This window comes from Papio anubis, chromosome 4, assembly GCF_008728515.1.
Source record: "Papio anubis isolate 15944 chromosome 4, Panubis1.0, whole genome shotgun sequence".
Taxonomy (NCBI): Eukaryota; Metazoa; Chordata; class Mammalia; order Primates; family Cercopithecidae; genus Papio; species Papio anubis.
The window spans coordinates 119,566,594-119,588,526 of NC_044979.1; the positions used below are offsets into that span (position 1 = coordinate 119,566,594).

Below are 21,933 nucleotides of genomic sequence, written 5' to 3' on the forward strand. Positions count from 1 at the left end.
ACTGCTGAATTCTCCATTTAATAACCTTCGGGAAACGTGGCCAGGACCTAGGGAGGGACACCCTGGGTGCCCGAATTACGTGGTTCCCAGCAGAGCTTTGCAGGGGGGCGCGGGCCCTGCTCACTGCGTTCCCTGGGCTCCGCAAGCCGCCCTTGGCCATCTCCAACACTAATCACGACTACATCAGAAACACGCCGGCCGGTGTCGTTCTTGGATTTCGTTTCCAATATATCGCTCCACAATTTGTGATGTCTAAGAACCCCGGCCGTGCACCGACGCTGGGCATGCTGCCCCCGCCCCCGTCGCCCAGCTCGTTAATCTAGAGCTATGCCGGAGCCCGGGTGGGGGCCGCGGCGGGCCGGGGCGCGCGCGGGCCGCGGGGCTCAGTTGTGCTGCTGTTCTCTCCGCAGGGACGGCGGCTCCCGGCTGGCGGCGGCGCGCCCCCGGGCTGTGAATGCGACTCGCCCCTCGGCCGCGCTCCCCGCCCGCCCGCCCGCCGGGACGTGGTAGGGGATGCCCAGCTCCACTGCGATGGCAGTTGGCGCGCTCTCCAGTTCCCTCCTGGTCACCTGCTGCCTGATGGTGGCTCTGTGCAGTCCGAGCATCCCGCTGGAGAAGCTGGCCCAGGCACCAGAGCAGCCGGGCCAGGAGAAGCGTGAGCACGCCTCTCGGGACGGCCCGGGGCGGGTGAACGAGCTCGGGCGCCCGGCGAGGGACGAGGGCGGCAGCGGCCGAGACTGGAAGAGCAAGAGCGGCCGTGGGCTCGCCGGCCGTGAGCCGTGGAGCAAGCTGAAGCAGGCCTGGGTCTCCCAGGGCGGGGGCGCCAAGGCCGGGGATCTGCAGGTCCGGCCCCGTGGGGACACCCCGCAGGGGGAAGCCCTGGCTGCAGCCGCCCAGGACGCGATTGGCCCGGAACTCGCACCCACGCCCGAGCCACCAGAGGAGTACGTGTACCCGGACTATCGCGGCAAGGGCTGCGTGGACGAGAGCGGCTTCGTGTACGCGATCGGGGAGAAGTTCGCGCCGGGCCCCTCGGCCTGCCCGTGCCTGTGCACCGAGGAGGGTCCGCTGTGCGCGCAGCCGGAGTGCCCGAGGCTGCACCCGCGCTGCATCCACGTCGACACGAGCCAGTGCTGCCCGCAGTGCAAGGAGAGGAAGAACTATTGCGAGTTCCGGGGCAAGACCTATCAGACTTTGGAGGAGTTCGTGGTAAGAGGCGAACGCCCGCCGGGCGACTTTGCACCTTCCAGGAAGGGGTGGAACAGCTTTGGTTCTGTGGTCCCCCACTTTGAAGAAGAGGTGCTCTCTGGTTCTCAGAGGTGGAGAGCGCTGTGCTCAAGACCCTTTGACATGACCTCTCTTTTTCGGGGCAGAGGTAATCCTTCCAAGAGCACTGTGGCCAATCCATAGGGATTCCTTCGGTGTTCACTTTAAAAGGGCTTCATGAGGATGAAGCCCATGGCACTGAAGGCAAGGGTCCCAACAGGTATCAGAGGGACTTTCAACATTAATTTACTGCTCCTAATTTGGGAATGTTGTCGCTGAAATGCTCAACCTGCTTTCAAACACAGGGTAATTTACCATGTTATTTGGGATATATTTTTCAACTAATAGCTAATTAAGGGAGACTATTCATATAAATAAGCCATTTCCCTAGATTATGTGTGTATCATGCAAATGTTCTAAAAATTAAAAGAAAAAAATATTTGCTCATGGGGTGCCAAATCATAGTGGATGGCGAAACCAACAAGTGCAGTTAATAGTTAAAAATTGTTTTGATTTAGATACGTAGTAGTAGTGTTAATAATACTGGCCATCTCTCTAATGCCTACTGTGCGTCAGGATCCCGCTGTTTTACATGTACATTAGTTAAATCTCATACCATTCTAGGAGGTGGATTATTATCCATTGTCTCCATTTTATGGAGAAGAGGAAACAGACACAGAATATTTAAATAATGTGTTGAAGGCAGAGCAGCTATTAAGAAGCAGATTCATATGTCAAACTAAGCAGTTCTACTCCCATAGCTTAGGTTTTTAACCCTTATACTTTACTTGAACCAAAAGCCCAGCTCCACTGCGGCTTTAGTTTGGGTGAAGGTGCTGCACAGCCTGCATGCACAGGCTCCAGGTAAAATCCCTGCAAGTGGGCTGGGGGCCTGAGAGAGACCTGCACAGGTGTTCAGTTATTCCAGACACCTCAAGGTAGGCTCAACCTATGGCCTGCCTGGACTTGGCCCATTGACTTGCCAGGCCTTAGCTGTCCTTTTCCCACCTGCAGAGGGCGTCATGGAGCGTGCAGCTACTAAAGCAAAGCTGGGCAGGCAGGTAGGGAGGAATTCTGCTGGAATACCCCTCCTGGAATTAGCCTGTGAGATCTGCTAATTCCCAGGATGTGAAGTCCATGTAGTTACTGACTTGTGGCAATGAATTATCAAGTGTTACAGAAGTCCAAAGCCAGGAAGGACATATCTATATATGGTGTACAAAGTATGGAAAGAGTGCTGGAATTTAGAGTCAGGAAACATGGTTATCCATTCTGGCTTTACCACTGACCAGCTGCTGGACTGGAACAAAAGACATATCCCCTCTGGGTTTCTTTTCTCTTATCTGTAAGATAAGGGTCCAGCTATCCCTAGGCTCATGTAGCAAAATATAGCTCCAGGCATACATTGCTTAAGTACTAACATTTGACTTCAGCCCTTTGGAGAAAGACAGCTGAGAGGAGCAACTCATATGATCCATGCCCAGGCCATACAAAATTAACTAAATCAGAAACCCTGCCCTCAAAATGCTTCCTGCCTATGGGAGGGTCTGGTAGTTATCTCTCCAGATGTTTTGGGTGCAATACAAAAGTGCACAGGCAAATGTGTCCAGGTAAAGGAACTCGTGGGTGCCAGATGACCCCAGAAGAGGGGTCTTCCATTTTGGCTTGGAGCAGGGTCATAGAACACTAGAACAATTCTCTTAAGTTTTGAATTGGTAACATCATTGGCTCTTCTAAAGTCAAAGATAAGCAGTGATTTGTAATTAATTCCTTTTGTTGTTTGCAGTGTTTATAGTTCCATAGTAATTTGTTAGAATTGTCGTAAGAGGTAAACTGAGGAATTAATAGCACTTTGATCTAGAAAGCCCAAATACTTCAGTGTCCACTTACCTACGTGAGATCACAGGTAAAGGGAATAATTCAAACTTCCGTCTTAATTGTACATGCTAAATGCTAGCAGCCATGAAGCTGCTTTTGTCAATGGAGGAGAGGGATCTCTTATTTAATTCCTCTTTGCTACCTGTTTGGTAGTCCATAGGTAGAATGTGTTTTCAAACTCTTGAGGACGGGAGATGATACTGACAAAAGGGAAATTGGAAAGATTACAATCTTAGAAAGAATTAAAATACCAGTAAAGCTATTTTTGGAGTATTAAGCGCATCTTCCATCTTCAAATGTCATTTCATTCTAAACTTTCATCAGTTATTACTAGATGCTGGGATGCACACATGCTTGAAAGTTGCAAAGTTGTTACACATTTTTAATTATATGCTTGTTCTTATGTCAACTACATAAAGATTTTATAGTGTTATATCATGTTTGCTCCTTTTTGTTAGTATCAGGAACATTTCTAGGCATTCTTCTAATTTATTGTGGCCTTGTGCAGGCCATTTACTGTCTCCATTTTTCTGTCCTTCAGTGTACAAAAGAGAAAGCAATGCTTTTTTTGAAGAATGTTGAAAATATGAATGTAGAATGGTATAGGGTTAGTTGTGAGTCCACGGGTTTTGTGGGTTGTAGTAATAGAGATTTGTCGTGATGCTGGGTATCAGGGCACAGAAATTGTTAACATGCCTGCTCTGGGTATTCTGGGTTTCAGAGAGAGATAAATTGTACTCGGTAGTTTGCATAGCACAAAGTACATGGAAAACGAAAAAGGAAAGCATTTCTGTCTGAAGTGCTTTGCACTTCTCTGAAGACAATGTGATTCAAATGGAGATTGTGGTACAGTAGGGTCATGACTGGAACACTGTTTACTTTAGCAAGGAAGGAAGTGAAAGTGAGATTCCTTGGGCCTCAGTCCCTGCAAGATGCATAGATCCTTTAACAGTCTGTTCTCTGCTTCCAGAGAGAGAGAGAGAGAGACGGAGAGAGAGAGAGAGACAGAGAGAGGGGAAATTACTAGTTATTGATGGAGGCTTGACCCTCTTTGAGCAGTAGATTAACCCCAGAGCCTGCCTGTGCTTGCGATGTGCAGGGTATTTGGCTCCGGCAGGAGTGTGGTTTCTCCCTGTCTTCATAGGCTTCTCTTTTGTTGGGCATGTTTTCTTGCTGCCTTCTCTACTCTACTCAGTTTTCTGCATATTCTGAACCTGTTCTTTCCCTTCTCTCTGTACTCTTTTACCCCATTAAAACTTCCTCTCCTTACAGCCTGTTTGATCTCAGTTAGATACTTGTGAAAGATCTCACTGATTCCACAAAATACCATTAAGCTGCTAATAATAATGAGAGTAATGTGTTCATTCCTCCAGGGATGGTTGTAATTTAATTTGTACATTCAAATAAAAACATAGTTAATAATAGAATTTTCTCCACTGCCTCTCAAATGATACCAAGTGTCTTTTTTTTCTTTAACTTATACCAGCAGGCATCCAACTTTGAATAAGGAAGCTTGTCTATTGGCTTATTATTATTGTGTTTTTAGTAAATGAATGATATTTTTAACTGTTTTGTGCTTCCTACAGTATATTAGTCTGCTAGGGCTGCTGGAGCAAAGGAACACAGACTGGGTAATTTAAACAGAAATTTGTTGTCTGGAAATCCAAGATTTCCAGACTTCCAGTTTTGCAAGTAATCTGGAAGTCCAAGATCAAGGCGTTGGCAGGGCTGGTTTCTTCTGAGGCCTCTCTCCTTGGCTTGCAGATGTCCATCTTCTCCCTGGGTTTTTTCGTGGTGTTCCCTCTACATCTGTCTGTGTCCACTTCTCTTCTTATAAGGACACACTCATATTGGATTGGGGCCTGCTCCAATGACCTCATTTTAACTTAATTACCTCTTTAAAGACCTGTCTCCAAACAGTCATATTCTTAGCTACTGGCATGAAGACTTCAAAATTTGAATTGTAGAAGCACACAGTTCAGCCCAAAACATAGTGTCAATGACCAAAATTGACTTCATAAAACAGATCTAATGAGGTAGTAACAGTGGGGTGTGTGAGGATGCATCAGCACGCATGATGGGAAAACAGTGCTTACGGCAAAGGCATAGAGTGAGTGGTGATGAAGTGTATGCCAATGAATATTAACTGAGGGGCTCATCTTGACCATTCTGATTCTGTGTCTATTGCATTCTGAGAGTCACTTTAGGAGTTCTTATATTACTTATGTGAATGGATCCTTGTATCACGGAAAACTAAAAGGTGACTAAGGGTGCGGAGGGGGGCTATATTGAGTAGTTGTAAATTTTGCCTCAATGACCATGTGATTTGTTCAGAAGTAAAATAACATTTGAAATGTGTTAATTTAAAAAAAAAATCATTCTATTTTGATCAACAAAACAAGTTGTTTTCATCATGAGAATTTTGGTCTCTGTGATTCCCTCTGTGAATCTTGGGAGGACTGTGATGGTGGAAAGGGGAGTTTGCAGGCTTATTTCATGTTTTATAGAACCTAATGGAAATTTTGTGACTCTGAAATAGGGCCATACAGGATAACTAAATCTTCACATTTCTTTGCTTTTGGTAGGATTGATATCAGCAAAGCGTGTCAACACTGGTTATCATAGCTGATCAGGAGCTCTGATTGGCAATTGTATAAGTCTTTGAAGAAAAAGGGAAGATGAATTATTAATAAGTGAAGCTTACTAGACTGTCTTTCAAAGCTTGAGAACTGTTGAGAGAGAGATAACAGGAAGGGGTACTTGGAGGTGAAATGATTTGGGACCGCTGAGTTAAACCAAATTCTCTCTGACTGCTTCCGTATCTGACTTGCCGTTAACCCCACTGCAAAATCTTATTTCTAGGTTTTTATCAATTAAAAAAATTCAAACGTGAAATTTGGAATCAAAACCTCCATCTAAATAGATCTCTACTGTAATTATGAGAAAATGCCAGCAAAGAGAAAGCCACGGTTATTCATGCTTTTCAGTCTAATGGTATTTATATTCTTGGCTGATGTTACTTAACTGAAAACAATGCTATTATTATCTACCTTCACTAAGTAAAATGAGTCAATCTGTGTTCTTTTCTGCAAGTCAGGCTAATGCATGTACTGTTGCTGTCTCTGAGTTTGTTTTGGTTCTGAGTAAGATTTTGTAAATTCTCGACTTCTCATTTTCTACCCTTCTGTCTAAAGTCATTTAAACAGTGACTTTTTTTTTTTTTAAAGAGGGAGTCATATGCCATATCTAGACTCTTTAGATGTGTTCCTAACTGAGGTGGGGGAACCACAGCTTTAAAAACTGCTTATTTGCTTGCTTCATACAATATCTGATGTGAAGTATGATGGAATTAACACCATAACCTTTTGCAGTGGGCAGAAGGGAATCAATATTTATCCAGTACCAATATTTTTTATGTGTTGGCTTTTCTGGAGTAATTTACACAACAGACTAATCAGTTGATGGTATTTTCTTTATTTTTAAAGGAGAGAAAACTAAGGTCCAAAAAAGTTAAATAGCTTGATCAACATCATAGAGCTAGTAAATGGTAAAGACAGGATTTGAATCCTAGCGTGTTGGACTGTGAAGCTCGTGCATAGTGTCTTCATGACCATATGGTGATGAAGTGGCATTTTGTGTGTGGTGGAGAACATTTCAGGTACCTGGAAAAAGGAAAAATAATACAAGTCCAGAGTACCTTGCTCATGTGTATGTCCAATAAATGCTTGATCCACTTGGTTAAACATGTATTTACATGGATTTATGTCATATTTGACTTGGCCATCTGATGGACAAAATAATGCCTGTGTCCTTCAAAGGATGAAGTCTTGAGTTGTAATGGAACTAAAAGTACTTAGTCCCAGGATTTCCCTGAGAGCAAGGGGGAATGAGTCCAGGGGGCAGCGAAAAGAAGACTAGATCCCAAGAGGTGGGTGGGACTCCAGGGATGATCAGACCCATGGGGGGCAACAGGTGGCCCAAGAGGAAGATCTGGTTCTAGGAGGTATTCTGTTTGGCTCACGGCATATAAAACATTTGTTTATTAGTGCCAGTATTTGACAAGTGGGAGGTTCATGTAAATTCCCAGATTGCCTAATTCTTATAAAAATGAAATGATTCCCAGATGGCAGCCATCTGTCAGAGCTGGGCAGGGCTGCTCCTGTGGGAGGGCATTTGCTTTCCAGCTGACCACACCCCTACTCGGCAGATGTGCGATTCACCCATGTTTCTGTAAATACACGACTTTGAAAAGACTTTTGTTCATAGGCAGTGAAAATTCACCTTAGAAAATTAGTGCCCCCTCCAGAATAATACAGGCAGTTGATATCGTGAGGAGGTTTAGGAAAGCAGGTCCCATGCTCTCCAGTCCTTTCCTCTTCAGTTTTGGTGGAGAATCAGCTTCTGGGACTTTGAGGACAGGGTACTTATCATCTGAACACAGCAGTGTGAACCGGGTTCTGTTTTATCCAGTGCTTCCCTGGACAACTTTCAGAGCCTTGTTTTCTAGTGGTTAGAAAGAAAAAAAAAAGGGGGGGGCTTGGTATGGTGACTCATGCCTGTAATCCCAGCACTTTGGGAGACTGAGGTTGGAAGATCACTTGAGTCCAGGAGTTAAAGCCCAGTCTGGACAACATAGTGAGGCCCCATCTCTACCACAAATTGAAAACAAAACAAAACAAAAGAACGGCCAGGCATGTTGGTGCTCACCTGTAGACCCAGCTACTTGAGAGGCTGAGGCAGGAGGATGCAAAGTTTGAGCCCAAGAATTTGAGGTTGCAGTGAGTCATGATTGGGTCACTGCATGCCAGCCTGGATGATAGCATGAAACCCCATCTTAAAAATCAGAAAAGAAAAATAAAAAAGTGGATCGTATTCTGCATTTCTCTCCCATTATAAGAAGTAAATAAGATGTATGTGAAAGCAGTTTGAACCTGTAAAGCTCTGAACAAAGTTGATGTGAATATTTAGACAAGTTCTGCAGAGTGTGCCGCTCAGGGGTAGGTGGCCACGCCCTGGTCCAGATTTTGGTCTCTAGAAGGACTCTTGTAGACCATTAGGGACTGGCTCCGTGGAGCTGTTTTTCCGTAAAACATTACCTCCTCAGATGATATCTCTAAATCTGATAAGTCCCAACAGAAACAATATTCTTACATTTATTTGAAAATATTTAGGATACCATGTGTGCCAGTCCCTGGGCTGCATCCTGGAGATGTGACGGGAAGCACATGGCCCCCTCCAGGAGACAGGCAGCAGTACTGTGGTGTGTGAGGCACTGTGAGAGCTTGGGTCAGGGGTTCAAGGGGACACACAGTGGAAGTCACTCTATTATTATTAATAGACTCCATTGTTGCTGATGACTTGTTTTTAAATGACAGAGGAATCCTGGGCCAGATGTTCTAGGGAAAAGAAAAGAGTTTGTATCAAATGTAACAACTGTGAGTTTGCATGAAGGATATGGCTTCCCACCCAGGCTTACCTACCCTGTGACCATCCTTCATGGTACTTTTCTGACCACATAGCTAGAAATCCTTCTTACTGCCTGTCTGTTCCAAGGCTGAGATCCTGCCAGCTGGATCATACTTCTCATTCTATTTCTGTCGGGCACTGGGGTGCGGCCAGGACATAGACCGCCTTTCAAATCTGTGGAAAAGGATGATGTCAGGCCTCTGCCGAGGGCCCTATGAGTTCTCTCAGAAGCCTTAGGCCTGTGAAAAAGCACAGAGCTTGAAAATTTAAACTCCATGGCTGGGCACAGTGGCTCATGCCTATATTCCCGGCAGTTTGGGAGGCCGAGCTGGGAGGATCACTTGAGCCCAGGAGTTTAGGATTAGTGTGTGCAACAGAGTGAGACCCTGTCTCTAAAAAAAAAAAATAACAATAATGAGAGAAAGAAAGAAAGAGAAAGAAAGAAAGAAAGGAGGGAGGGAAGGAAGGAAGGAAGGGAGGGAGGGAGGGAGGAAGGAAGGAGAAAAAGAAATTAAAATGCCAGGTGGCTCTGCACATTTTTCCAAGTATCCAAGTATAGTAAAAGTGATGATGCTTTAAACATGAGACAACTACTTCCTTTCCTGGGAATATGGAGGACAGCCTGAAAACTCACTTTCAACAAAATGCCTGAAATCCTGAATACCATATAAAACACATATTTTTAAAAGCAAAATGTTGCTTGTATAAATTGATGGGGTACAGTGTAATTTTATTACATGGATACACTGCGTAGTGGTAAAAGAAGAGCGTCTAGTGAAGTCATCACCAGACTAATGTACATGGCATCCGAGTAATGTACACTGCATCTGAATAATGTATACTGCATCCATTACATAATCTGTCGTTATCTACTCCCTCCCCATCCCTGACACCCTTCTGAGTCTCCATTGTCTGTCATTTCACATTCTACGTCCATTTTTAAAAGCACAGCTGACATGGCAAGAAAATAAGAGAAATTAATTTCTAGAGGTGGAGTTGGAATCCATAGAGCAAAGTCTGCCTTGAAGTGGTGGCTGTCTGGGAGCATCTCTTGATCTCGGGCCCTGGGCCCTTGGCCCTCATGGCCAATCATTGCTGGGTTGTGGCATGTGATGAGTGCAGGTACCCAAGTAGAGAGAATCAGATCAGGATCTATCTTATAAAGCCAGGAGACCCAAGAGCCTGTACTGCAGTGGGACAATGTAAGCAAACATCTCTCAGTGGACCTTGGCTCTGTCCAGAAGAGAAAGAAATGTTTGTTTTCCCTGAGTCATTGCCATCTGTAGCAGGCTTACCCTCTTAGGAATGTGGAGCCCCATTTATGCTTCCCTGTGTGGTGTGCAAAGTCCAAATGGAATATGTGTTTTTAAATGGATCGACAGGTATCTGACCTAAACACATGCACATGGGGTGAATGCACCCTTCACCCAGGCTACAAAAAATTCCCACAAATAGTGTTCCAAGAAATGTGACCTCAAAATAAAAACTAGTCACAAGGAGAAAGGGCATTGTAAGCAAGAATCAGCTGAGGCAAAAGCAGTTGAATCAGGCCCAGATATTGAGATGTAAAATGAGTATATTTGATATATACTCATTTTGATGTCTATTTTGAGATATTTGATAGCAAACCAGCACACATCTGAAGAAGTTAAGTAGTATGAAACATATATAGATGGGACACAGGAAAGAGATGTTTCGATACACGGAGGATAAAGTGAAAAGATCTACCCCACATCTGCTTAGAATTCTGATAGAGATTGTAGAGAATGGGAGAAATTAAGATATGGAAGTTCCAAGACTTTCTAGTTGAAAGACATCTATTTTCTCATTCAGGAAATCCAGTGAATCTAAAGAAAGATAAATAAAAATATATTCACACCCAGCCATATTATAGAGACTGCAAAACAGCAAAGGCAAAATAAAGATGTTCAGAGCAACCAGACGGAGAGGACATTACCTCCAGAATAACGGTGAATAGGCTGACAGCAGACATCTGGTCAACAGAAAACACAGCACAACAGGAGAATATTTTTAAATAAGAGAGAAACAAGTGTTAATCTGATTGATGTATCCAACAAAATTGTCCTTCAGGAATAAGCCTAAAGAAAGAGACTTTATACAATGGAGAGTATCACCAAAAAGTATTTACTAAAATAATTTTTAAAAAGGAGTCTAAAGGATGAAATTTAGGAAGAAGGAAGATGATCCCGGAAGCAAAGTCACAGAATCAAGAAGGAGTGGATACAACTTAACTGTTCACTAAGGTGTAGACCGGTGGAGCTCAGCTGTGGGCAACATTGCCTGCCTTCCCTCAGGAGACCTTTGCAAAGTATTTGTTACCTGGGTATATCGTGTGATGCTGAGGTTTGGGATAAGAATGATCACATCACTCAGGTACTGAACATAGTATGCAACAGTTAGTTTTTCAACCCTTGCCCACCTCCCTTGCCCCTATTATAGTCCCCAGTGTCTATTGTTCCCATCTTTGAGTACATAAGTGCCCAATGTTTAGCTTCCACTTATAAATGAAAACGTGGTATTTGGTTTTCTGTTCCTGCATTAATGCACCTAGGGTAGTGGCCCCCAACTGCATCCATGTTGCTGCAGAGGACGTGATTCCATTCTTTTTTAAGACTATGTAGTATTCCATGGTATATATGTACCACATTTTATTTATCCAGTCCACTGTTGATGGGCACCTAGGTTGATTCCATGTCTTTACTATTGTGAGCAGTGCTGCAATGAACATAGGAGTGTATGTGTCATTTTGGTAGAAGGATTTATTTTCCTTTGGGTATATACCCAGGAATGGGATTGCTGGGTAAGAGGTTGCTCTGATTTAAGTTCTTTGAGAAATCTCCAACTACTTTCTGCAGTGGCTGAACTAATTTACATTCCCTCCAACAGTGTATTAGTGCTTCCTTTTCCCTGCAGCCTCACAAGCATCCGTTATTTTGTGACCTTTGAATAATGGCCATTCCAACTGGTGTGAGATAGTATCTCATTGTGACTATGATTTGCGTTTGTCTGATGATCAGTGATGTTGAGCATGTTATCATATGCTTGTTGGCTGCTTGTTTGTCTAATTTTGAGAAGTGTCTGTTCATGTCTCTTGCCCACTTTTTAATGGAGCTATTAGCTATTTGCTTGCTGATTTGTTTAAATTCCTTATAGATGGTGGACCTTTGTTGGATGCATAGTTTGCAAATATTTTCTCCCATTCTGTAGACTGTCTGTTTACTCTGTGGATAGATTCTTTTACTGTGCAGAAGCTCTTTAGTTTAAATATTCTTAGAAAACAGGTGCTGGGAGCCAGCTCAGCCTTAGGCCAAATCATCAAGTAGGTGAACATTTCAAAGGCACCCCCAGCTGGTCAGAATTGCCCACCACCAAGTTCTACTCAGCCATGGGCAATTTTTCCTGCCCTTCCTGTAATGAAGGTCAGAATGCCTGGAAATCAGATTCCTTTCCTACTGCTCTCTATACCCTTGGGGCAATAGGCCAATCAGAAATAAATAGTACCTTCAACCATACCAAACAGATTGGCCCTTCTGTATGTATCTTTGCTTTCCTTGTATCTAGCTTTAAAAACAATTTTTATTTATATTTTACTTTCAAATTCTGTGTGCTTTTAAAAAAGAGAGCTCAACATTTTTGTTTTAGAAAGCTTGAAATAAATGAAATATAATAGAATTAATTTCAAGTGAGTCACTATTCTTATTAATTCCTCTTGATATGCCAGGAGCTAAACCTCCCTGCCTGGTAACACTGTGGCACTGTTGACAGCTACGCTCTAGGGACATGGAGGGACACAAGCCCCACCTGTGAGGAGCCTGGGATGTGCAGGGAGCCAGCAGGTGGCCAGATGCTCACCTTCCTTTCTCATGTGGGGCAGAACTGCCCCGAGCGCCTTTGCCTCCACTCACTGTGCTTTTGCTGCGTCACACACACAAATGTCAGGAGTGGGTAGGTTGAAAAAGAATATGGCTTTTGACAAGGCTGCTGCTGTGGCCTGGGCAGGAGAATCAGGAGAGAGACAGGCAGCTGAGGGGTACACTGTGCTCTAATGTCAGCCTCCCAGCTCAGGGTGACCTCCCACTGGTAACAGAGTTGATGTCTGGGCTCCCAGTGCCCTCCAGGAAGCCAAGAAAATCAGCTCATCTTGCTTCTAGGTAACAGCAAGGGATGACAGATATAATTTAATGGTCAGATCTCAGGGACCATTGCACCGTATGACTGAGTGCAAAGAGTCCCTTTCTGCGTGAGTGAGCACTGCTGTGCCTTCTCCACCAGAGCTTAAAACTCCATGGAAAGGGACTTCATTAAATGGAGAATCCGCAGTGGGTGTCCTGTTCTAATTTCAGCCTACCTTTGAATAGGCTTAGCTTCAAGAAGAGATTCAGAGCCAGTAATGGGAGCCCACAGTGCCTGTCCACTCCTGGCTCGGGCTGTGGCCCAGCACTTTCTGGGTAATTGGCAGCTGATATGCTGAAGGAACTTTAACAAGACAAGCAAACCATGACTTCAGACAGCGTCCAGACGGGCATCCATTTGGGTCACTTTACAATTGCGGGTGCGAGTGCTACTGCTGGAGCCAGGCCAGCTTTGGGCAAAGGCAGACTGATGGGTGCCTTTGGTCATCTTCACTTCCTGCTTATAGTGGGCATTGTCATCGCCGTCTCAAATAAAAGAATGCCAAATGGGAGCAGTGTAGTTCTGTTTTCTCCCGGCCTCTGTATGTGTGTATGTGAGAGAGAGTGGGTGAGTGTGGGTGTGTGACAGTGTGGATATGTGTGAGTGTGGGTGTGTGGGAGACAGTAAGGAGGTGTAAATGCCGAGCGCATGATCCTGATCCGATCGAATCCAATCCCACGATGGCGGCGTGCGATGGGCGTGGGCGCGTGATGCGGACGCGTACACCGATCCGTGATGCGATAGCGCGATGCGATGGCAGCACGGCGCGGGGGCGTGCGTGACGCAAGGGCGCACATGGCGGCGATGCGCGCGATGGGCGCATTACGCGCGGATCCGGGCGATGCGCGATCCAGGCGGATATTTGATCACGCGGATCACGATGATGTTAACACCGCGCGACACCCGCGGGGCGCAAGATGGGCGGGCGTGCGATAAAGCGGATGCGGCAGCACGCGCAATCGCACGACACGGGCGATCACGTGGGGCGATAACTGACGATGCGCCATCGTGCGGCACGCCATGCGCGACATCGCGCGCGCGGATCGTACACGCACGTGATTGGCACCAGGTTAATGCGGCGTGATGTAATGACGTGCGATGTGCTATCGCGATGGGCGTAATGATGCAGGCGTGGCGCGGAACGATCCACGATCCGCGACCACGCAAGTGCAATGAACGATGGCGCACAAAAAGTGATGCGGGCGACAAAAATATGCGTGCGTGCGGGCTATCACGCGGATGGGCACGTGATGCGAACGATGGAGCACGCCAGATGTGGAAGGGCACGATGCGAACGCATCATACACGCAATGCGATGTAATTGATGATGGGCGGCGGCAACCACGGATTAAGCAAGAGGGCGCGATTCAGGCATAACACGCAAACGCATTTACGGATCCGGTGCGGGCGTGATGGGCGTTACCATATGGACGCCAGCGGATGCGTTAACCGAACGCGGTTAGCGCGATGATGCGGCGGGCTACCGCAAGATTACGCGGATCCAGGCGGCAACCAGCACGAAGTAGGCATAGTAGTTCCATTGCATTAACATTTTCCCCCATTGGCCACAGTCCCCACCACTCCCTATTACACACCTAGTTCACTGCCTCATCTTCTTACTTGAGTGGTCCCTGAAGTAATTTGAATTTGTCATCTCTGAGAGAACTAATCCCCATGTCACACTCGTCTTTTAAAAGTCTATTCTTAGGAAAACATTATTTTAGTCATTTATGTATTAAGTGAAAATTAAGCTCTCTGTTTTTTTTTTTTTCTCCCAAGGATTACTTAGCTTTAATTCTTTAATTCTAAAACAAAAGGGTTTTGATCTTCCAATGTTTTTAAGGAAGAGAATCTCTTTCAAAATTTGTCAGAGAACCTTCTTCTCTCCCCAAGCAGGTGGTCAGATGCAGCTGACATTACTTTCCTTCTCTTATAGGCTTAATTTAGGAGTCTATAAATGAGCAAATTATCTACGAAATAATTCTACAAAGATTTCAGCATCACCCATGCTTCCCAGCTGGGAAGTGAGAGGCCGCTCCCTGCACTGGCCCTGGTGCTCCAGGTGACTCTACGGCCACGGGGTGCAGGTGGCCAGCAGGTTTGGCTGCATCCTTTCTGACTGTGTATCTGGTAGGCAGGCTGGCAGATTCCAGACTGCCCATCAGGTCTGAACCATCAGCAAAGAAGGTCTTCCTCATTCTCCTCCTAGCTCTTCTGTTTGCAACCACATAAATATGTACTATAAACACTGCCACTGGTTTTTCCCCTCATAATTGACCTAGCAAGTTCCTGTTGATCTGTATTAATATGAAGGCATTATTCAGGAGAGAATTTAAAAGATGTTAGTAGACAAGGGTCTTGCCTGAAGCTTAAACCATAAAGAAGGAAAAGTTGTCTGTGGTGCTGGAGAAGAAAGCTGTATTGCCTCAGATTGTCAGGCTGCTGTATTCTTAATCTATTGTGCGGTACGTGGAGTTGTCTTCTTACTGACACTCCGAAACTGACAGCCTCTGGGGGACAGTTCTTAATTAAATCCCTTTGTGTGCAAATCTGTTCTCTGACAGAGAGTGGAAAGACAAAAGAGAACAGAAGAAAATTCTTTTCTGAATGGCACAGGCAGCAGCATCTCTCTGTCCTTAGTTTCTGTTGCTATAATCCTTGTGTTGGAGGCTGGAAGGTAGTTTGTGAATCAACATCACTTCACATTAGAATTAGCTCTCTTTTTGAGGGAGAAAGTACAGAGGGGCAAGGAAGCTAGGTGGGGAGCCTTTCTATGCCTGCCTGGATTGATGAAGGGACATCACACGGCAGGGCACCTGCCAGCCCTCAGGGGGTAGGGGACTCAGGCTGCAGGGCCAGTGTCCCCAGGTGGCAAGGGCCCTTCTGCTTGTCAAGTTTGGAAGGAGAATTTGGCCATGTCCTGTGCTAGTTTAATAAGACAGTTTCAGGGAAGAAACCTGAAGAAGGATGGGGGAGAGGTTTAGTTCCAGGTGACTGCTGAAAGGAAGACCTCATTTTCCAGGTTTCTTACAGGTCGTGAGGAGGGTTGACAGGTGCAGGCAGAGCCACTCCAGGATGCCTGTGGATTCTGAGTACTTATTAATGAAGATTTTCTATCAGTGGCCCTGTGGTATGACCAGACTTGAGTTCAGGCAGCGACCTGCCTCTAAAAGTCACCAGACCTGTGGGTGTGTTTTCACTCCATAAAAAGCAAAGTTGAAAGGAATCACTTCAGCATTTTCAGCATTTTCCTCCAGCTCTGAAATCACACAGTTCCGGGTTATCAGAAGCTAGTAAGACTTCATTATATAAATGGAAGGGACTTTGTGACTTGCCTGTACATGCGCTGGAAGGGTGTGAGCTGGAAACAGGTTTTCATAAATTGGGCAGCTAGAAAAGGCACTTTCGCCATCTGGTGACAGAACTGTGACAATGATTTTGGGAGGCTGCTTGTCCTGGGCTACACGGAGAGACTGCTTTGTCGTTCATGCCTTTCACTAACTTCTTAATCTGAGGTCATCCAAAATGAATACAACGAAAGTGGTATGTGGAGACAGGGAGGTCCTCTTAGTTTAGAACATTGCTTTTCCTTTCATGGCTCCCAACATTTGCTGATGTCTGAAAACAGTTGTTCTTATGATACTGAAGTTTCTGTCTCTTTTGGGGTATCCCAGCCTTTTGGGCAGTCAGGAATCTGATCACTTCTGGGAAGTTACTCAGCTTTTCAGGAGTTATCTCCCAAACCTAGGGCCATTTTTCTGAGTGCTCCCTCCACCAACTGCAGGCTGATTCAAGCCAGGGTGGTGGCATCTGACCTTTTGGCTTTGCCCTCATTCAATCCTCCTCCCTCGGGTCCTTCTTTTCAGATGAGAAGATGCTTCGCCTTCCTTTGTTATATGTTCTTTCATTCTTCCCACTCTATGATTGAACCTCTGGACTTTGGCACTCGGTCTGTAAAACTCGAGCTCAAGAAGTACTGATAACGACCAGTGTCTTCCTGGAAAGCCTAGCCCTCATCATTCTTAAAAGCACAGCAGTTGTGTAGTTACTTATTCTGCTTACTTGTGTCTGCTCTCTAGAAAACCAAGGCTTAGCCTCTTTGTGTAGATGCAATGGTGGAAGGGCCAAAGGGAAACACTGGTGAGAAAGAAATATACAGGTGTCACTTCAAAACACTGTTCTTCTCTCTGCCATGACTACTAGCACATTTGGCCCTCCACATCCACAGATGCCACATATGCAGAGCCACCTGGAAGGGACCTGAGCATCCTTGAATTTTAGTATCCGAGTAGTTTCCCGGAATCAGTCTCCAGTGGATACCAGCGGATGACTGAAATTCATCCTTGTGGAGTGCCCATCACGAGCCACTCACCGCTCTGAGCACTTTGCCAACAGTAATTTAACTGTCCTCATTTTACAGATAAAAAGACTGAGGCACAAGTTTCAGATAACTTGCTCCAGGTCCCACAGTTAATCGGGCAGAATTGGGCTTGATTGTCCTCTCCCGCTGTGCACATTTACACTGCACTAGACACCTTTGATTTTGCAGTCCTGTGGCCAGGCAGTGACTGTGAGGATTGGTACCCCAGTAGGTTCAACAGGTAACTTCCTCCTTCCCCTTTTTAACATGAGGACATGGAAACTCAGGAAGGAAAAGGGACTGGCTGGAGATGGCGCAGTCCAGTTCTAGAGCTGCTTCTCTTCCTGAGGATCGCTGTGCTGTTGCCATGTATGCTGTCATTCCTCCTGTTTCCTTGGCCACCCTTCCTACCCTTGCTCTGGAAGCCTCCTGTCCTGGCGGCCAGAGGTCTCCCCATCTGCACTGCGTCCAGCTTTGTATTTTTCCTCGGGCTTGGCTGGAGGAGGCCAGATGTTGCAGCCACTGCACAACCTCCTCCCTGGGGAAGCCTCATGGGGTTTCAGTGGGAGAAGGGAACATGGGATTCCTCCTGTGTGTCTCATCTTGGTACTACGATGTTGGGCCAGGGGCTTGTCTGAGGCTACAGGGCAGGCTGAGGAGTGAGGTCCAGGACCGAGTTTCCCACGTCTCATGGCCTACCTGGGTCTCTAGATCTGGGAGAACCCTCGTGCTTATTCCTTTACAATTAAGATTCCTGGCAGCTGCTCCCAGAGGCCCTGACAGAACTTTAAATTGTGCTAATGATTCCACTCTCTGTCTTTGCTTTCTTATGGAAGAGCTGCAGCCCGGTAAAGCGCCACTAAAATCCTCCATCAGATGGCTGCTGGTTAGAGGTGATCGGTGGGATTTGGAATATTTCCTGGCATTTTTTAGGTACTTCATAAATGACCTTTGATGTGGAACAGATTCATATCTGAGATTTTAAAAAATGTATGTTTAGAATGTATCAAATGTGCCTAAATAATATGCAGACTCTGTCCAGGCATCACTGGATGCCACTTTTTTGTCACATTTGTTTCTAACCCTCCTTTTTTTAATGAAATTGAAGTGTACAGATAGAAACAAAACTGCCCTCTCATTCATCCCATCCTGCCCCCCTTCCTTTCCCTGCAGAAGTAGCTGGTGCAGTGAAGTTGCTATATACATTCCTGTACTGATTTTCTTATTTTATTCATGAGCCTGTATCTGTAAGCAACACCTGTTTGTACATGTGTTTTCAAAGACTGACATTGATAGAAGCAACATCATACCACATATATTCTTTTGCAACCTTTTTTTCCTATTTATGTTTTTGAGATTTATCTGTATTGTCACAGGCATATTTGTTCATTAATTTATAACTGCTGTCTATTATTCCATCTGATTAACACCACAATGTGTTTAGCCACTCTCTTAATGGTCGATTGTTTCTAACTTTTTTCTATTGCAAACTGTTAGGGCTTTAGGTCTTTGATAGATAGCACATAAATGGCATGCATTTTAGTTAACAACCAACTTAGAAGGGACACAGAGACCAAGATCAGCATCCTGGACTGGGAAGTGCAGCTAGATGGACCAGGGTAGACCAGGGGTATTTCTGAACCTCAGCAGTCTGAGCAACTCAGAGCTCACCTGTAGGGGTACCTGCAAGGTTTCTGAAAGGAGGGCACAAATGCGCTCATCCTGTGAACTAGCCAACACCAGAGAGCTAATCAGAGGGGCTGAGCAGAGTGGCTGTAGAGTTTCTTTGAATGCCTCCTCCCAGAGAGACATAACTGAAGACTGGAAAAGAAGCAAGAATTTCTCTCACTCCCGACCCTCTCATTCTAACCTCTTATATATCCCAAACCAAAGCCCTTTTGCCCATTTGCATGCTAGCAAATGTAAGAACTTTGGTTCCCCTTCTCTTGGCCAAGACCTGATGTTATCAGACTTTCTTTTCATGCAACTCGAATGTGCATGAAATACTATCATTTGGTTTGCATTTTTTCTGATTTTTAATGAGATGGAATGTTCTTTTATACATTAATTGACCATTCAGATTTTCTTCTTTTGCCACTTAATAGAGCATTCACAATTGAGGACACTGAGACACAGCAATGTTAAGTGCTTGCCCAAGCTTACACCAATAAATACATTGGAATTTGCATCCATGCCTGTTAGCTGCACTGTCTTTGGCGCTTGTAATAAACAGGGTGTGAGCTCAGCAGGCAGGTATGTATTGGTGCTGGACCCAGAAGCTTGAGAAAGAAATATTGCATGTAGTTTGAAGAGGTTATTGTTGGTTATTGTAGATCCAAGTTGGTCTTCTCTTATGGTACAAGGACCCAGAGCACAGGATATTCATCACCTCATTCCATATTCCCCAAGGTATATAGGCTATATTCCTAATGCCTTCCCTCTCCACCTGCCCAATCTGATCCACTGTTGCACTTCTTCATTGTAGTTCAGTTCAGCCAGTCTAGAATGTGCAGCATCCTTTGGACACATCTCCATCCTCATCGTCTTGTCTATGTGGTCCTCTTCTCTTTTCTACCTGTCCCAATCCTTCCCACCTGACTTACCATATTCCAAGTTCTCTGTGTGAAAATCCCAACCAGAAGTGACAGCACTGTCTTTAAAACTCTCAGTATGCACATAGCTCAGTTAGTACCCAACATTTTCAGCCATTTTGTTAGTTTCTCTTCCATATATTTATACCTCATCTCCCTGACCAGACTGAGCATTTGAGGTGAGTGACTTGTGTATTTATTTATATCTCTCCTTGAGAACACAAGAAGAGATAATGTAGTAAGCCTATGCAATTGATCAAGAGTAGGATGGCCGGGTCGTTGATGCGATTTGTGGGGCCTCTTCTTAGTATTATTGCCCCAGGTCCCATGTGTATATAATCTCTAATCAGCAAGATGGATGTGTATCTTTCATATTTGAATTTGAAAATTTTTGTCAATTGTGTATGAATTATCAATTATTCATTGTACATTTTTAGCTGTTTAAAGAAGACATCAACGGAGGGAGTAGTGCAGAGAGTTAGACGTCTGGAATAGGTGGAGTGTGGTGTGCAGCTGTATGTGCCCTAGGTTCAGAACTGGAATCAGGACCTTGAAGTTCGCTTTCTGATCTCAGATTTTGCATTTACTCACTTTCCACACAGCCCTCACACACTATCGGCCCCTTCTTCAAAGTCACTGCTTTAGTATCTATGCCTTCTATTCCCTTTGTGGATTACATGTGTAATTCAAATCATGATCCGTCTCAATAGAAAGGTTTAACTTTATTCCCCATTCTTAAGAGTTGGGTGCCTAATCCTTGAGCAGCTCTTTGTGAAGTGTTGAGCAATTGTCCCTGTAGCAAAGTTGTAGACACTGTTTTTGTTTTCATAATATGTTGTGTAAGTTGGTGTTAGATCTTGTGTCTTCCCAACCATTTCTTTCTTGACTCAGTCAATATTTCTTGAGCTTGTTCAACATTTTGCACTGGCCCAGTTACTGTAGCCATCATAGATATGACTGAGAGATGGCTCTGGCCCTTGAGTTGCACCTACTCTAGGTGGCCACACTTTCTGCACACATGGGGGTTAGGAACCTCAGTGATAGATCATCTGTGTCCAAAAGGCCTGGCAGGCTCCAGGGGGTCCAGAGACTTAAAGAATTTCAAGGAAGGGAAGGATTGAGAGAGGCAGATAGGAAGGAAGGGGGCAGACAATATTTCAGTGTTTCACTGGTTTCATGTTAGTATTATTTTGTATCATTGCAGAATCCAATAATCTGAGAGTTAGAAAATATCAGTGCAATATCTCTACTAATGGAAGAAATAGCAAAATGGGAAGAAGAATTTACTTTATGCTGAATAGTAGTTGAGAAAGTTCTATGCTGAAGTTTATTAGCTCAATACTTCTCTTTCTTCTCTATATTTAAATTAACTCCATCTATGAAACCATTACAATTACTTGGAAAATTGTTCTGGGGTTTTCATGCCTCCCATTTGTCTGCTCATGAGTGGGCATGCGCATTCAGCCTGGAATTACTCTCTAGCTACCGAAAGCCAGTGCACTTTGCAGCAGTGGGATTTCCTGGCACCTACTCCAGCAGCTCACAATCAGAAGCTCCAGATTAGACATGTCATTGTGGTCCTTATTCAGGTGACATTGTGAGCATAGGCATCTCTGACTTCTCACAGAAAGATGTGTTTAAGCTGGATTTGAGAAAAATATGTTGGCATTCTCAGGTAGGCAGGCATCCCGGTACATGGTGAGGGTTGCTGCTGTTGCAGACAGGATGGAGTAGGAGGTAGTGTCTGAAAAATACTTCCTACCTTCCATAGTGGAAAGACATTTGAGACATTAAAATCAAGCTGCTTTCTGTAACATTTCAAAGTCTGGTCCTTCTCGTGGTTATAATGATTATAATCACAGTTATGAAATTAAACAAGGCAAAGCTTCTTACAGATAGATGCCTAATTGGACTTCAGTTTGCTAACGTAAAATATATGCAATGCAATATGAAGCTCCTTAAATGCTACTCATATAGGAGTGCTAATCCCAACTCTGTACCACTTGCCATTATATAGAGCTTTAGTTTATGTATGTCACTTGATTTAAGCAGTATCCAGTTTTATAGGCCTCATTTTTCATTTAAGAATTGTTTCATGTGTAAACTCTATTACCTACTCCTACTTAATTATTTAGAAATAGATTCAATATTTATTTTGCAGTCCTTGTTGCCTATGTA

The 21,933-nt window shown here is 44.7% G+C and overlaps 1 protein-coding gene across 3 annotated transcripts in view; it reads left to right on the forward strand.

The window, feature by feature from the left end:
- Nucleotides 1-410: 410 nt before the first annotated feature.
- VWC2 (von Willebrand factor C domain containing 2) overlaps nt 411-21,933 on the forward strand; it is a 149,328-nt gene continuing 127,805 nt past the window's right edge. For 2 of the 3 annotated variants that reach the window (XR_644800.4, XM_009202969.3), the window contains exon 1: nt 411-1,209. Coding sequence is in view for 2 of the 3 variants with exons in the window: in XM_009202969.3 (XP_009201233.1) it covers nt 514-1,209 (696 nt within the window). In the remaining variant the exon portion in view is untranslated. The remainder of the gene's footprint in view (nt 1,210-21,933) is intronic. The other variant, XM_009202970.4, reaches the window with a different exon arrangement.